Source organism: Schistocerca americana, chromosome 8 (assembly GCF_021461395.2).
Source record: "Schistocerca americana isolate TAMUIC-IGC-003095 chromosome 8, iqSchAmer2.1, whole genome shotgun sequence".
NCBI lineage: Eukaryota > Metazoa > Arthropoda > Insecta > Orthoptera > Acrididae > Schistocerca > Schistocerca americana.
Genome location: NC_060126.1, coordinates 39103014 through 39121576, shown reverse-complemented (window position 1 = coordinate 39121576; position 18563 = coordinate 39103014). Strand labels below are relative to the sequence as shown.

General features: G+C 37.5%; 1 protein-coding gene across 1 annotated transcript in view; it reads right to left on the bottom strand.

The window, feature by feature from the left end:
- Nucleotides 1–3614: 3614 nt before the first annotated feature.
- Nucleotides 3615–18563, bottom strand: part of LOC124544976 (coagulation factor X) — a 102723-nt gene continuing 87774 nt past the window's right edge. Inside the window, exon 7 of the mRNA XM_047123724.1 lies at nt 3615–4108. Coding sequence (XP_046979680.1) covers nt 3836–4108 — 273 coding nt within the window. The 3' untranslated portion in view covers nt 3615–3835. The remainder of the gene's footprint in view (nt 4109–18563) is intronic.

The window sequence follows — 18563 nt, the reverse complement described above, 5'->3', positions numbered from 1 at the left end:
CAGTCATGGAGGCACAATATCAAGGTAGATGAGATGTATATATGATGGCTGACTACTGCTGGAACATCAAGTGAGAATGTCCACATATTAAACACTATTTTTAACATTAGTAGGAGCATGAATATTTATCAGTGTGTATCTTTTGTTTTCCACCTTAATTGTTAACAATGCCATTCTTGAGGAATTGGATGAAAAATCCTCAATGGAATCCAATATTCTATTGTGTACCAACAAACCCACACTGAATTAGGGAAGATTTTCTATTACCCTTTCTCCTGGTGGTCCCTTATAAAGTCGATATCCTCCTGATTTGATGGTGTCCTGGTCAGTATTGCGTAACTCTCGAAGGGCTGTGATAACTATGTTCTGTTGATCTAAGATATCTGTTAAATGTTTCAATTTTCCAATTTTCCTTAGAGAATTAATATTTACTGTTGAAAAATATGAATTCTTCCTGGTTTGTTAAATTTTAGCACCTTCTTATGTGGAATATGTTGCATGTTTGTTTGTTCATTCAGTGCATCACTAGGTGCTCTGACTTGCCTTTGTCCTTAAATAATGAAACTTTACAATTTGTTTGAATGCAACTTAACATGAAGTATGAAAACAACTGTTCTTTGCAATCAGTATATCTGGTTAGTTTTCCCTTTATTTTTCTTTATATGCTCATTCTGTATGACTTTTGAGACAACTTAAACTGCAACTTAAAAAAGTTGCTGTGACAGACAAAAACTGGTCATTTTTGTATTCAGAGGTCAAAAGTTAGTCAAACAAGTGACAGATCTAAGGCAACCAAACTACTATTCTTCAGCATAATTATACAATATAATCTAGAAGTAATCCCCATATTTGTAACTAGAAGTAGGCTGGCACTAATCATACTTTTTAGTACATTTTACAGAAGTAGCCAGCAGTTGTTTCTGCCTGTTAATACCTCCACTCATTCTGCATCCCTAAATTCTGTCGTCTATGATGGGACCTATGGAGCACAACATAAGAGTGCATGAATGAGTGAATCAACAAATGTAAAATCGCACACTATCATGACACATGCCTTCCCCTGCATATTGTCAAAGCAGTATGATGGTTACAAAAGAAGGTGAGAATTTCTCAACCTGGCAGCGAAGGGTGATATCCAGTGGTGATATCCATCCCTTAAGAATGATTCTAGAACATATATCATCACAAATGTGTGTGGTATTTTTTCGTTTTTTTTTTTTTTTTGTTTTTTTTTTTGGTACAGTGCCACTTTCAATGTACTTTTTTTATCCACTGCAGTGTGGCTGTTTTAGTCTTAGCAAGATATTCAACAAGAATAATTCATTTTGTATTCATCAAACACTGGCCATACCATTTTCAGAGCATCTAAGGAGCTTCCATCAGTTGATTTGGTTTCTGTTTCATTTCTGACGAAGTAGTGGGTTCATGTCCCAGCCACAATATGAAATCAACATAAAAATGTCAATCAGATTTATCCTTAACATAATTGAAACATTGCTGAGAAATTTATCCATGTATTTGCTTTTGGTACTGCCCATCTCCATAATTGAGTAATCGGCACTTCTGTGGAGGAGCTAGGTTCGGTCACCATTACTGGCCGCAGTTTCACCTCAGTGGGAGAACAGTGCACACTCAGCTTTGTAAGGCCAACTAAGATGCTACTTTAATAAGAAGTGGCAGCTCCAAGTGGTGTGCTGAAGTCCCCCTCCCCACACATACATGCACCTCCATACCACACTACTATTACATTGTTAGTTGCCCAAGCGGGTACCTTTTTGTAGTGCTTCACGATTTTCACTATTCTGAGATTGATAAACTGCCAATGCAGAGTTCATTTTTGGTACAATAGTTTAGAAGGATGTTACAAATTTGGATAAGTAAAACATCTGTGCATTTCACACACTTATACACATATATGGACCAATTTTTAACGTTTCCTCAGTGTGAGACTATATGTGCCAGGTAGGCACAACTTGAAATTCTAACTCTAGTATGCTACTGTCGGTGTCAGTTTACAATAATTTCTCACTGGCCGTGTCAATGCTTGTGTGTCAAATAGACAGTTTCTAATTTCTGTTTTTATTGTCATCACACCAAGAAGTTATGTTTTTATTTCTCTTAAACAGAGTACAGGAAAGTGACAAGAATAAGATAGAGGAGAAAATTAAGCTGGCTAGGGCCCATATTAAGAAAATTAGATTGAGCTATGTGGGAGTGAATAGGTAGGTGAACATATTAAAAACACAACACACATTTGAAAATGCACCACAAGGGAATGGTGGTGGGGGTGGGAGGGGGGGGGGCAGGGGTGAGGGAAGCAGAGATGTAGGGGAAAGGCTGGACAGAAATTCGAGATGGCCAAAAATGGGAACAGATGGAGATTCTTCAGTTAACACTTCCAGGCTGCAAGGCCATGGTCAATACTTCGTGACATTTCATTTCCAACTGTGGGACACATCTTCCAAGGTAAAATGGCTACATCTGAAAGCTGTTTTATACATCAACTATGGCCACTTACCCTGGAAGTTTTAACTGAAGAAGACAGTGGCTGTGAAAGTCTACATTGTATGATTAGATGGAGATTTCTTTTGAATACTCTAATTTTCATCATAAGCAGTAGGAATGGACTGATTTATTAGTTTCCTCATTCACACACACACACACACACACACACACACACACACACACACACACACACACACACACAAAAACTACTACCTGTACAAAGATAGTGACTTTTGAAACTAATCATGCCTACTGTTGGATGAGTTGTTATACTTTTACTGCTTCAGTTACTTACATTCCACAAGGACCTTTTTTTACCATAAGATACACAGGAGACAGGCTAGAGATAGAGACAATAAACTGATAAATGATGGCATTAAATACATCTGGAATAGGATGTTAGAGGACTGAAAGAAAGAAATTAAGACAAAATTTAACTGGTTTCTAGGTGAGGCTATTATTGTTGAAAATTCTGTTACAAGGCAGTCTGTGAATGTGGAAATCATTATCCACTACAAATTTGCTAATGGAGGAAAGTGAGTGGAATTTGTTATAATAATAATACAAACAATCTAAAACATAACAATTTCACAGACATTATTTACTCTCAAAGATAACTGAAGAAATTAATTTTACTAATGTTTCTCTCAAATAAATAATAATTTTTATACTGATTCTATCTCTGACATACAGTCTGTGGAAACTACATCTGAAAGATATTCATTACATATTTTTGCTTTTTTCACAATACTGTAAGTGCATTGCTTTGTACACACTCATCTACTGCATTTTAACAATGACAAAAATCAGATTTCACTTATGTTGTTTAGAAAGCAAATGCAGATTATTAACAGTAATTAGAGAGAAATCACAGAAATGAACACAAAATAAATATCTTTCCTGAGATGAGAATATGGCACAACACTAGAAACACTTCAGGACCATCTTAAGGATAAAAACAATAAATATATTACAGAAAACTTTACAAATCATCTTATCGCTGATACTGATGAGGGGGAAGACATATCAACTTCCACCTTAACATTACATTCACATTTTGGAAATTGAAAAACTTTTCACTTTCAGTCTACATGAGGACCATACCAACATGTCTACATTAAGCAAATAATGCTTTTTTTTTTTTTTTTTGTTTCGTGAGATGATTATCATGGCTGATACAGCCACTAATAAAAATATTTGATGGATTCAATTTTCTTCTTATTCAGAAGTGTCTGCTTCAGCTCAGTTTACTGGCACAAGTGCTCATAGCAATAATAGAGGCAATGCAGTATTAAGACACAGAACAAAGGTCTCTGTGGGCGCTATCAGACTAATGTCCATTGCCAATGACATCGCGTATCCACTCAACATAATTGGAGAGACGTGTATAAATACCAAAACGTCGTTTCTTGCCACAACCTTCACCAAAACTTGTTATTCCAAATATTGTCCATCTCCCTCGAGAGCGACACAGAAGGGGACCTCCTGAATCTCCAGCACAGCTATCACGTCGGCCGTTGAGGTAACCAGCACAAAACATGTTGTCTGTAATCCGGTATTCACGATATACTCGACGACATAACTCCAAGCGAGCTATAGGAACCTAGAGAGTGAGAGAGAACATTTTTTTATCTGATTTCATAGTTTTACATCATCATGTGTAGTCCCAACTACCCTCCTGTTCAGCATGTGGAAATCAGGATTCTCTTAAGTAAAGTTTGCACTGTGCAAAGTTTTGTAAGTTGTATTTCATTTAATTCACTGTTTTTTCTCCTCTCAGCACAGCACATAATCAAAATTTGTTGGAGCAAAATTCCACTCAAGTATTCTAATACCTTATTTGTAAACCTTGCAAGTTTTATCACTTTTGGTTTTATAATTTCAGGTATGTGTGGTGAAGCTAACAAAAAAAATCTGCAAAAATATGTGGCTTTTAAGCTCTTTTATCTCAACACATTTTTGCAGAGTTTGAAATTTTGCCAAGAAAGTGGATTTTGGTGAAGACAAATTAAAGACTCTTGCAAGAATAACTAAACAGTGGTTCTCTTTGTCTCCGATATTTCGTAGCCTTTTGTTCGAATTATAGGTCAGCATATGGCAAAGTACACAATGTAAAGTTATTTCACTTGCTGTATCCATAAGATCCTCAAAGCATTAGCAAGACCAGCCACTAGCAAAAATAAAATTTAGCTATGTTTTTTAAACTATCAATAGCTTTTTCTTAACAATAAAGTTAAAAAAGTTCAAAAATTGTGGAATAACTGCCATGCTTCACTTCTTACTGGAGAGAGACTGAATATCTGCATCCATTTACAATTGCTTCCCAACAAATTGTGTGATCACTATAAGTTTGTCTTTATCACAATGGAAAGAAGCAATTACATAACTGGTTTCAGTTACTGAACAATTTTTAATTTGTTACACTTTGAGTTTTCACCAGTGTGACCTTCCTGACATAACCATTTCCCTTCAGTTTTTGCACATCTGAAGATGGCTGTTCAACAACTTATACCAGCTTCTTTGTATCACAACAAAGATGAATAAAAATATAATGAACCATTACAATTTTTTTTGTCTCTTTGACTAACAATTTGAAATCTTACAAAGTGTGCAATAATGGCATATTCTTCCCTGAAACAGTGATTTGAAAAAATTTTTGTACACCTTCAGAGCGAAAAAATTGGCTTGAAACTTTGATATTTTATAGAGAAAAGAATGTTAATTGTGGCTAATAAAAGTATGGATCAGGCAATCCTTTGAGACACAAATGCTTAAAACTTTCACCTTCATAGAAAATTTTTTTATCCTCTCCAACCCATACGTCCCAAAAACTATAAACCAAAAGTGGTAAAAGTTGCATGTTTGCTAAATCAACTATGTGAACAGATCAAGCTTTAAATGTGAGTGAATATTTTGTCACAACACAATTTATTGACAGATTTGAGTTCCATTTGGAGCTAAAATTGTGAATTAAATGGAATAAATCTTTATAATGAGTACAATGTAAACTTTCAAACCATATGGCCTAGTTTTGCAGCTTTACCGAAATTATTCACTGAAATATAATGTTTCAAACTTGGCCAAAAGTTTTGAAATGTTGCTGTAACATTTTGTCACCTTTCACATACATGGCTCCAACTATCAAATTATTAAAACTTGAGAGCTAGAAATCTGTATAGTGTAGTGTTTTGAGAATTTCCATGTAAATTCTAGAACCACACGGCCTTCTACCATCTCAAACACATGATATTTTAAAAGTAAGTGAGAGAGAGCCTATTTACTGCACATCACCTGTCTGTCTATGCAGGTTTGAAGTTTATTGTGAGACGACTATAGACATGGCGGTCAAACAGCACCGACATGTGTTTGTGGTTGTGCTGTGGAAGCTGTAGTGAAAGAACAAGGAGTGTTTATGACTTATTTGCTGTTTTGTGACTTTGACTATTGTAGTGGAAAAAACAGAAGGATAGTGGAAGTATTGTTAATTAATGCTCGTTTTGGACTCTGAAAGGATAAAATATGTATTCAGATTCAGAATGAGAATGGACTTGGGTTTTAAGTCAACCTTTTCTTATGTGTAAATGAACTCCGTTTTTAACCTTTGGACATGCAAAGAGACTTACTTGATAGTGTTTGTTTATGTGGAGAAGGAGTTTTGTAAAAGTTTGATGTTCAAATATATACTGTGAAGTGAAGCAAAAGAAACTGCATATGTCTGCTTATTTTTATAAATAGAAAGAGTCTTGAGAAATTCCTGTTCTGAGCAGATATACTTTGGAGAAGAAGAGAAAAGGCAACAAGCTAACCATCAAGGAAAGTTGGCTGACCATCTGAAGTAAGTCATATCATTAAAAAAGTGAGATTTTACACACATACTTCACCACTTCAAGTCATCCATAGCGTAAGAATGTGGCAACCTGTGTGAAACGACAGAAGAAAACAGGACTTTTGAGATGAAAACTAGATAAGAAGATATTATGTGTTGCCACAGCAACCAAGGATGTTGTTGTTGTTGTGGTCTTCAGTCCTGAGACTGGTTTGATGCAGCTCTCCATGCTACTCTATCCTGTGCAAGCTTCTTCACCTCCCAGTACCTACTGCAACCTACATCCTTTTGAATCTGCTTAGTGTATTCATCTCTTGGTCTCCCTCTATGATTATTACTCCCCACACTGCCCTCCAATACTAAATTGGTGATCCCTTGATGCCTCAGAACATGTCCTACCAACCAATCCCTTCTTCTGGTCAAGTTGTGCCGCAAACTTCTCTTCTCCCCAATCCTGTTCAATACTTCCTCATTAGTTATGTGATCTACCCATCTAATCTTCAGCTTCTTCTGTAGCACCACATTTCAAAAGCTTCTATTCTCTTCTTGTTCAAAATATTTATCGTCAATGTTTCACTTTCATACATGGCTACACTCCATACAAATACTTTCAGAAATGACTTCCTGACACTTAAATCTATACTCGATATTAACAAATTTCTCTTCTTCAGAAACGCTTTCCTTGCCATTGCCAGTCTACATTTTACATCCTCTCCCCCCAAATAGCAAAACTCCTTTACTACTTTAAGTGTCTCATTTCCTAATCTAATTCCCTCAGCATCACCCGACTTAGTTCGACTACATTCCATTATCCTCATTTTGCTTTTGTTGATGTTCATCTTATATCCTCCTTTCAAGACACTGTCCATTCCATTCAACTGCTCTTCCAAGTCCTTTGCTGTCTCTGACAGAATTACAATGTCATCGGCGAACCTCAACGTTTTTATTTCTTCTCCATGGATTTTAATACCTACTCCGAATTTTTCTTTTGTTTCCTTTACTGCTTGCTCAATATACAGATTGAATAACATTGGGGAGAGGCTACAACCCTGTCTTACTCCCTTCCCAACCACTGCTTCCCTTTCATGCCCCTCAACTCTTATAACTGCCACCTGGTTTCTGTACAAACTGTAAATAGCCTTTCGCTCCCTGTATTTTACCCCTGCCACCTTTAGAATTTGAAAGAGAGTATTCCAGTCAACATTGTCAAAAGCTTTCTCTAAGTCTACAAATGCTAGAAATGTAGGTTTGCCTTTCCTTAATCTTTCTTCTAAGATAAGTTGTAAGGTCAGTATTGCCTCATGTGTTCCAGTATTTCTACGGAATCCAAACTGATCTTCCCCGAGGTCAGCTTCTACTAGTTTTTCCATTCGTCTGTAAAGAATTCGTGTTAGTATTTTGTGACTTATTAAACTGATTGTTCAGTAATTTTCACATCTGTCAACACCTGCTTTCTTTGGGATTGGAATTATTATATTCTTCTTGAAGTCTGAGGGTATTTCGCCTGTTTCATACATCTTGCTCACCAGATGGTAGAGTTTTGTCAGGACTGGCTCTCCCAAGGCCGTCAGTAGTTCTAATGGATTGTTGTCTACTCCGGGGGCCTTGTTTCAACTCAGGTCTTTCAGTACTCTGTCAAACTCTTCACGCAGTATTGTATCTCCCATTTCATCTTCATATACATCCCCTTCCATTTCCATAATATTGTCCTCAAGTACATCGCCCTTGTACAGACCCTCTATATACTCCTTCCACCTTTCTGCTTTCCCCTCTTTGCTTAGATCTGGGTTTCCATCTGAGCTCTTGATGTTCATACAAGTGGTTCTCTTATCTCCAAAGGTCTCTTTAATTTTCCTGTAGGCAGTATCTATCTCACCCCTAGTGAGATAAGCCTCTACATCCTTACATTTGTCCTCTAGCCATCCCTGCTTAGCCATTTTGCACTTCCTGTCGGTCTCATTTTTGAGATGTTTGTATTCCTTTTTGCCTGCTTCATTTACTGCATTTTTATATTTTCTCCTTTCATCAATTAAATTCAATATTTCTTCTGTTACCCAAGGATTTCTACTAGCCCTCGTCTTTTTACCTACTTGATCCTCTGCTGCCTTCACTACTTCATCCCTCAAAGCTACCCATTCTTCTTCTACTGCATTTCTTCCCCCCATTCCTGTCAATTGTTCCCTTATGCTCTCCCTGAAACTCTGTACAACCTCTGGTTTAGTCAGTTTATCCAGGTCCCATCTCCTTAAATTCCCACCTTTTTGCAGTTTCTTCAGTTTTAATCTACAGGTCATAACCAATAGATTGTGGTCAGAGTCCACATCTGCCCCTGGAAATGTATTACAATTTAAAACCTGGTTCCTAAATCTCTGTCTTACCATTATATAATCTATCTGATACCTTTTAGTATCTCCAGGATTCTTCCATATATACAACCTTCTTTCATGATTCTTAAACCAAGTGTTAGCTATGATTAAGTTGTGCTCTGTGCAAAATTCTACCAGGCGGCTTCTTCTTTCATTTCTTAGCCCCAATCCATATTCACCTACTACGTTTCCATCTCTCCCTTTTCCTACATTCGAATTCCAGTCACCCATGACTATTAAATTTTCATCTCCCTTCACTATCTGAATAATTTCTTTTATTTCATCATACATTTCTTCAATTTCTTCATCATCTGCAGAGCTAGTTGGCATATAAACTTGTACTACTGTAGTAGGTGTGGGCTTTGTATCTATCTTGGCCACAATAAAGCGTTCACTATGCTGTTTGTAGTAGCTTACCTGCATTCCTATTTTCCTATTTATTATTAAACCTACTCCTGCATTACCCCTATTTGATTTTGTGTTTATAGCCCTGTAGTCACCTGACCAGAAGTCTTGTTCCTCCTGCCACCAAACTTCATTAATTCCCACTATATCTAACTTTAACCTATCCATTTCCCTTTTTAAATTTTCTGACCTACCTGCCCGATTAAGGGATCTGACATTCCACGCTCCGGTCCGTAGAATGCCAGTTTTCTTTCTCCTGATAACGACATCCTCTTGAGTAGTCCCTACCTGGAGATCCGAATGGGAGACTATTTTACCTCCGGAATATTTTACCCAAGAGGACGCCATCATCATTTAATTATGCAGTAAAGCTGCATGCCCTCAGGAAAAATTACGGCCGTAGTTTCCCCTTGCTTTCAACCGTTCGCAGTACCAGCACAGCAAGGCTGTTTCGGTTATTGTTACAAGGCCAGATCATTCAATCATCCAGACTGTTGCCCTTGCAACTACTGAAAAGGCTGCTGCCCCTCTTCAGGAACCACATGTTTGTCTGGCCTCTCAACAGATACCCCTCCATTGTGGTTGTACCTGCGATATGGCTATCTGTATCGCTGACGCATGCAAGCCTCCCCACCAATGGCAAGGTCCATGGTTCATGGGGGGGATAACAAGACAAAAGAACCAGTTCACGGAATTGGATTCTGCCTAAAAATTCAAATGGTGGAAATTGGTAAACACGAAAAAGGAAAGATGTAAGAAAGTAATGATGATAAAATAACAGAGAAAAGATCTCAATGTATTAGACTAAGAAGAGATACGCTGAGAACAACTGACTGAGAAGATCTGGCGTAGGGAGTATACAGCTCTCCCACATAGTGGGTAAGCAGATGCAGAAACCAGCATCCGATGCTGCCAGCACCAGTTGCTATCCACCGATTCTGACCTGCTTCCACATCTGCTCACCAATGCCTGCGTAGAAACCAACAACAAATGCCACTGGCACCAGCTGCTGTTCACCCGTGTGGTTACACATCTGCCCGCCGATGCGTGAAACAGAACTTTATTGTTTTAGTACAAACTAGTAAGAACTGTTAAGTGAACAATATTACTATAGTTATTATACTCAGAGTCAATTTTTTTAAAATGATTACTAGGTCTAAAGCTAATAAGAATATGGATAACTTAGGACAAATGGAAAACACTGAAGAACCAGCTATGGCTATGAGAGTCAGTAGAGAAATGCCAGACTGGTCTGAGTTAGTAAACCTAATCAAAGCTCAAAAAGCTAAATTAGATTCACAGAGTGCAGATTCAGTGGCTTTAAGAAAGGAACTAAATGATAAACTAGAAGCCCAGAGTTAACAATTAAATGAAACTTTAAATTCTAGATTAAATGCTCAGAATGAAACTCTAAGGAAAGAAATAGGTTTGGTACATTCTATTTTAAATGCTCAAAGTGAAGTTCTAAATGACCAGAGTGAAACTAGAATAGTCAAGCAACAAATATAGGTTTACTAAAGACTGAATCTGACACACTAAACAGTAAAGTTGAAAATTTGAGATTAGATTTAAAGAAAGAATTAATGAGTTCTTTAAATATTCATGTACATAAACTATTCACTGACTTTAGTCAGAAATAGAATGATCAAATCCAAGATTTAGCAAAATGGTTAGAATTTGATATTGAGGAAAAATGTAATACGGTAGAAACTGAAATCAATGAAAGATTAGGATCATTTGAAAATATATGTAATGTTAAGTTCGATGCTGTAACGCAGAGATTACATACTGTAAGAGAGAGCGTTGATAAGCAAGAGAAGTTGATGCCAATTATCCAATCACAAATTACAGACATGAATACATGAGAAGATACTGTGGAAAGAAATTTCAGAGGGAAACAATAGAGAGAAACTCTGACATTATAAATGTAAATAGTTTGGCAGAACTATTTGAATAAATTATAGATTGAAAAGTTACCAAGAGTATAACCTCTGGAAGCATTTTGACTACTGCTTCTTCCAATCTTAATGATACTAGCAAGGTTATAGATGACTTGTGGAAAGGATTCAAACTTATCCAGGATAGAGTAGAATATACAATAACCTAATGTGGTGCTACCTAGTGGAGTGGTGATTGTTTTGTGTTTTGCAATGGAAGAAATGTCCAAAGAAATGTAAAGAGAAGTATTGGTCTGCACTTGCTCCAGTGAAGTTAATATCAGATCCATGGGATCTAGGCAGAGTCATCTATCCTCCAGGGACGTTAACATTCTTAGTTAACAGGTGGAGTGACAACCGTCGGGTGCCGAGTTGTTTTCAGTGTTTCTTCAGTAATAATTTTCTTGCACTGAATTCCCCCAAACTCTTAAACTATTCTATCATCCCACACTTAGAGGTACTGGAAAAAACCATAACAATGAGAATTTGTGATTACATCATACAAAATTTCTCCTGGTAAGAGATTTTCTTGTTCTAGTCAGTTAGATGTCCTGACTTTGCTCGACTGCAGCATGAGGCATAAATTTGTACACGTGTTGTCTCTGATCTCAGTCATTTGGCACAACCTTGGGACAGGGTATATTAGGTGCCTGGTCAGTTCTTATCTCCCTTGGTCAAAGGAATACTATTCTCAGGCTGAGTGTAATACAGTCAAGCCAGCTTTTGCCTTTTTTATTCTACACGAGGTTTCCATCCTCGGTGAGCTCGCCTTAGGACAACTGCATTATTCTTTGTCTGATTTACTGCCATAGTTGGGCCAGAGTTCAAATTTATATTTCCTAATGCATATTTCTCTTAATGAACGGAAGTGAATATTATGTTAGCAGAATGTATAATATTGGATGACTAATTAAATAATGGTGATACTGTAGCATATAATTTTCTACTTTGTACAAAATATTGTATACGTTTTATGAGATGTGATGTAGGTGGGAGGGTTTTTATCAGTTTGAAAGGAGTGGGTATTGTGGATAACAGCATTACGAGCACACATAAATCATGACTAACACAAAACACACACCACACCTTTCAAATAACCTTCGCGAACAAGCGTGACTGATTCTTCATCACTTGCCATTTCCATAGGGTTGCTAAGATTGCCTTTGGGGACCTCAAGGGTGAATGTGGGAATGTCCATTCTGTAGGAGACATTTGAACACCAAACCTCCTCTGGCTTCTCACTCAAGTACCTGTGAGGTAGGGATCCTGGGGAAAGGGGTGTGGGAAGGGTTTCCTGTCTTTGGGGCTATCTTCTTTCTCTTCTTTGATCTTGGCAACCATTTCTATTTATTTCTTTTCTTACTTCTCATTTGAGGACCTATCTATTTTTTTCCCTCTTTCCATATTCACATACTTCTATCATAGACATCCTTCCTACTTCCCATGGTTTCTATTAACCTACATCTTATCTTTTGATAAGAAGGTCTAAGAATCAGACTACATGAACACACATCCACATACATACAAAAAGAGATGGATACACAAACAATGAGGTAACAGATTAGAAAGATGTGAGAAATGCCAAGTGTTGTAGGGGGATAGATGTATAAGAACTATGATAATTGTATATCAAGTGTACATAAGAAGGAGATATGAGTAATGATAGAGAACATAAGGCAAATAAGTGTATGATAGTGGGACTCATATATCCTAAGTAAACATGTTATCTACTGAATAGTATATAGACATGAAATCTATTAAGAGTACAGAAGCTGAAAAGCAGACGAGGACTCCAGGGATTAGATACTTTTCGCAAAATCTGTCTTAGTGAAGGAATTAAATGTACAATACAAAGTGTATACAGTAATTTATGGCAATGAATTTCATCAGTTCTTAAAAAATCACAAATGTGTAACAGCAAGTAAAAACTGGGTACAAGGTAATTAAGCTGTTTTGTGACATGATACGACTACAAATTATACAAATTATACATTCAAAACAGGAGTATTTGTAAGATGATCCTCTCTGCTCACTCACAAAAAAAAAGCTAAAATTGATGAACATGTTGAGTTAAACCAACGAACATCACGGCAGCTAAGTGGTTAAACCATAAGCATAAATTCAGACATCTGCTTAGTGACAAATTTTGTCACCATTGCTGTTATTGTTTAATGCTTTTCTTACAAGCTACATTTCATATGGTCACCACCATTTAAGTGCTATTTTAGGCTTGATGAGAGAAATGGAGATGTGAAAAAATAAGTTTACTTCCCCAGTTGACATTACAAGCTTATTAAAAATTGGCTCCATGAATTTCTGTACACTGCGTAAATTGTACATTTGAAAGAAAGCTCAGGTGTTAAAATTCCACTTCATGCCCTCTATTGCTGCTGCCAGTCTTTATGATCTACAGTATGTGGTGTGTGTGCTGCAAAGTATATATGTGGATAGTGTGTGTGTAGCTACTGCAACTGCATCGTGTCAGATTTGAACATGAAAGTCTTTAAAATATGCTATCACAAAACCCTTGTTCTACTTCCATGTGAAATCCCTGCCACAGCACATCATCTACATGAAAAGTATATTTTCAGCACTTCACAAAATGCTTTCACCCCTACCTGCACTCCCATCACTGAAGGGCCACTCCTCCTCTACACACATCCAGTAAGTGAGCTCGTTTTATGTGTGTGTGTGTGGTGTGGTGGCTGTGCTGGCTATTGGGTGACTTAACAAGTCGCCAGCCAATGAGCTTATACTAGCCAGAAATGGGCAACGATTCCTCGATTATGACCAAGCATATTCTTTGAGACTCAGTGTTTGAATTTTAAAAGTTGATGATTGATACTGTTGCTGGATACAGTACATCAGAATTACATGCAAAAAGATGAGACTGAGTTATAAGTGGCACAAGAAAACTGGTGGCCAGGCCCCTTTGTCACATATTGGCTCGGTCCAGAACACTTTGCGTCAGCAGCCTTGTTTTTCCATTACCGCTGCAACCTAGCAGTAATTGTATAATAATTGTGTGGTGAAGCTCAATGCTGCAATTTGTGTTGACAACACCGATTGTAAATTTCATCAGCTTTTCCTCTCTCACATCTCACTCTCACTAAAAATATTCCCTTAATTTTACCACCATTTCTTGTATGAAACATATGTCGTTTACTCACTTATAACTTGTTCAGTCACATCAAATGTCAATAAGAAGAAATTGGGTTGAAGTCAAGTGAGATGTCAAGTAAAAACTTGGAATCAAGGTAAACCTTACCAGGAAGAAATGTAAAATCAGGAAATTCTTAGCATTGGTCTCAAGGGGTTTTCACAGGGGCAATGAATTTATGGTGTACAATCATGAAAAAAGTAATATTGGAGAACTTAAAATCACTGTAGATCACTGACATGGAAAATATTTGGGCTCACGCAAATGCTTTTATGCCACAATATTGTGAGGACTCATTCAAAGTTTCCTTATTGCACCGGTGATATTCATTTATCTGCAAACATTTGCAGTCGTACATTAGAGGCCACAGATTATGCTGTGCTGAATTCAGCCATTGAGTGCTGCCATGCCATTCTATACCAGTAGAGTTGGTGCTGAGAGAGAGAGAGAGAGAGAGAGAGAGAGAGAGAGAGAGAGAGAGAGAGTGTGTGTGTGTGTGTGTGTGTGTGTGTGTGTGTGTGTGTGTGTGTGTGTGTGTGTGGAAGAAGCCGGCAGATACTGACAGGTTTCAGGTTTCAGATGGGTTATATAATGGTAAGACAGAGATTTAGAAACCAGGTTTAAATTGTCAGACATTTCCAGGGGCAGATGCGGACTCTGACCACAATCTATTGTTTATGAACTGTAGATTAAAACTGAAGAAACTGCAAAGAAGTGGGAATTTAAGGAGATGGGACCTGGATAAACTGACTAAACCAGAGGTTGTACAGAGTTTCAGGGAGAGCATAAGGGAACAATTGACAGGAATGGGGGAAAGAAATACAGTAGAAGAACAATGGTTAGCTTTGAGGGATGAAGTAGTGAAGGCAGCAGAGGATCGAGTAGGTAAAAAGACGAGGGCTAGTAGAAATCCTTGGGTAACAGAAGAAATATTGAACTTAATTGATGAAAGGAGAAAATATAAAAATGCAGTAAATGAAGCAGGCAAAAAGGAATACAAACGTCTCAAAAATGAGATCGACAGGAAGTGCAAAATGGCTAAGCAGGATGGCTAGATGACAAATGTAAGGATGTAGAGGCATATCTCGCTAGGGGTAAGATAGATACTGCCTACAGGAAAATTAAAGAGACCTTTGAAGAAAAGAGAACCACTTATATGAATATCAAGAACTCAGATGGAAACCCAGTTCTAAGCAAAGAAGGGAAATCAGAAAGGTGGAAGGCGTATATAGAGGGTCTATACAAGGGCGATTTACTTGAGGACAATATTATGGAAATGGAAGAGGATGTAGATGAAGATGAAATGGGAGATACAATACTGCGTGAAGAGTTTGACAGAGCACTGAAATACCTGAGTCGAAACAAGGCCCCGGGAGTAGACAACATTCCATTAGAACTACTGACAGCATTGGGAGAGCCAGTACTGACAAAACTCTACCATCTGGTGAGCAAGATGAATGAGACAGGCGAAATACCCTCAGACTTCAAGAAGAATATGATAATTCCAAGCCCAAAGAAACCAGGTGTTGACAGATGTGAAAATTACCGAACTATCAATTTAATACTAACGCAAATTCTTTACAGACAAATGTAAATACTAGTAGAAGCCGACCTTGTGGAAGATCAGTTTGGATTCCGTGGAAATATTGGAACACGTAAGGCAATACTGACCCTACGACTTACCTTAGAAGCTAGATTAAGGAAAGGCAAACCTACATTTCTAGAATTTGTAGACTTAGAGAAATCTTTTGACAATGTTGACTGAAATACTCTCTTTCGAATTCTGAAGGTGGCAGGGGTGAAATACAGGGAGCGAAAGGCTATTTACAGTTTGTACAGAAACCAGATGGCAGTTATAACAGTCGAGGGACATGAAAGGGAAGCAGTGGTTGGGAAGGGAGTGAGACAGGGTTGTAGCCTCTCCCCGATGTTATTCAATCTGTATATTGAGCAAGCCATCAAGGAAACAAAAGAAACATTCAGAGTAGGTATTAAAATCCATGGAGAAGAAATAAAAACTTTGAGGTTTGCCAATGACATTGTAATTCTGTCAGAGACAGCATAGGACTTGGAAGAGGAGTTGAACGGAATGGACAGTGTCTTGAAAGGAGGATATAAGATGAACATCAACAAAAGAAAATGAGGATAATGGAATGTAGTCAAATTAAGTGGGGTGATGCTGAGGAAATTAGATTAGGAAATGAGACACTTAAAGTAGTAAAGGAGTTTAGCTATTTCGGGAGCAAAATAACTGATGATGGTGAAGTAGAGAGTATATAAAATGTAGACTGGCAATGGTAAGGAAAGCGTTTCTGAAGAAGAGAAATTTGTTAACATCAAGTATAGATTTAAGTGTCAGGAAGTCGTTTCTGAAAGTATTTGTATGGAGTGTAGCCATGTATGGAAGTGAAACATGGACGATAAATATTTTGGACAAGAAGAGAATAGAAGCTTTTGAAATGTGGTGCTACAGAAGAATGCTGAAGATTAGATGGGTAGATCATATAACTAATGAGGAGGTATTGAACAGGACTGGGGAGAAGAGAAGTTTGTAGCACAATTTGACTAGAAGGAGGGATCGGTTGGTAGGACATGTTCTGAAGCATCAAGGGATCACCAATTTAGTATTGGAGGGCAGCGTGGAGGGTAAAAATCGTAGAGGGAGACCAAGAGATGAATACACTAAGCAGATTCAGAAGGATGTAGGTTGCAGCAGATACTGGGAGATGAAGAATCTTGCACAGGATAGAGTAGCATGGAGAGCTGCATCAAACCAGTCTCAGGACTGAAGACCACAACAACACAAGTGGTAGTAATACGCAAGTTTGAGAAGACAGCAGGTAGATGATGATGATGATGATGATGATGATGATGATGATGTTGTTGTATACCAGTAAATCTGCTTGCTGTGATGGTATTACAATGAAAGTACTCAATAATTGTGCTCACTTGATAGTGTCTCCTCAAGGTACCTCTGTAATCAGTCACTGATTCTAACTGTATTTTTTAAAAAAAACTGCAGTCAGTGATTCTCCTAAAAGTCTGTGATGGTATTTCAACCAATGTACTAAAATCTTGTGGTGATCGGATAGCATCCCCCTCAACTTACCTCTGTAATCAGTCAATGGTTCTAAGTGTACTTCCTAAAAGACTGAAATGTGCATCAGTAATATCAATTTATTAAAGTGGAGAATAATATAGCATCATGCTGGCCCATAGAGGACAGCACTCTCTTCATTTAGCATTCATGGAGGTCAGCCTCATTTAATTTGCTGCTCTCATTAATATCTACAGTTTGTAAGCAAAAGATTCTGCTACAGGAGATGTTGCTGAACCCTCGTGTTCAATCCATCACTATTTGCAGTGCCCATCTGAAGGAGAATTGCAAAATACTTTCTGGGCAGTGGGTGCAAACTGCCACAATGTATAATTTTAGCAGCTATACTGATGAGCATAAGAGAACAATAAACTGTGCTATTACAAAACAAAATATTGGGTGAATGACAGTAACGAAAATTCCTTTGTGAAGTAAATAAGTAAAAAAAGAGAAAGGCAACACTCACTTATAGCTGATCGATGCATGGAGCAGAAAACTGTATTCACACTAGCTTTTCAGTAATAGCTCTTTTTATAGCAAAATTACACAGATTCATACAAACAACTGCACAGACAGCCAAATGTATACTCCCATCGCCAAAGCAAGATTCATCAGTCTTTCTGTGGCCATGGAGTGTACATTTAGGTATATTTGTGGTTTTGTGTGTGAATGTGTGTACTGTTACTAGACAAAAGCCATTGCTCAAAAGCTAGTGTGAATGCTGATTTCCATTACATGTTTCTGTGCTCAATGCATTGATCTGCTATAGGTGAGTGGTTTCCTTTCCCTTATTTTATATATTTGAATGAGTTATTTAAATAATGGTATGAGCTAAACACGAAAGTCAACCTTCCTGGCTTATCTTTCATGTTTTAACTGTCATATTGTGAGCAATGTTCTGTTGGAAGCCTGTTAATGGTTAGCACTTACTACAAGAAACCAACTTCTAATCATACATTCATCTCTTTCCTTCGTGTGGTCTCAAAACTGCTTAAAGAGATAACTCATAACCAAATATTGAACTGGTTTACTAACAGTCTCTTAAATATTGCTCAGTATGGCTTCCATAAAGGAGTCCCTCGAGTGGAAACAATATACAATGTCAAAAGCTCTATTCTCATGAGACTAAGCAGAAAAAATTATCCGTTGTCATTTTCTATGACCTTGGCAAAGTTTTCAATTGTGAAGATCATAATGTTTTACTAGAGAAACAAAAATGTTATGGTGCTAAAGATATTCCCCTTCCATGGATGCAGCCATATCTCAA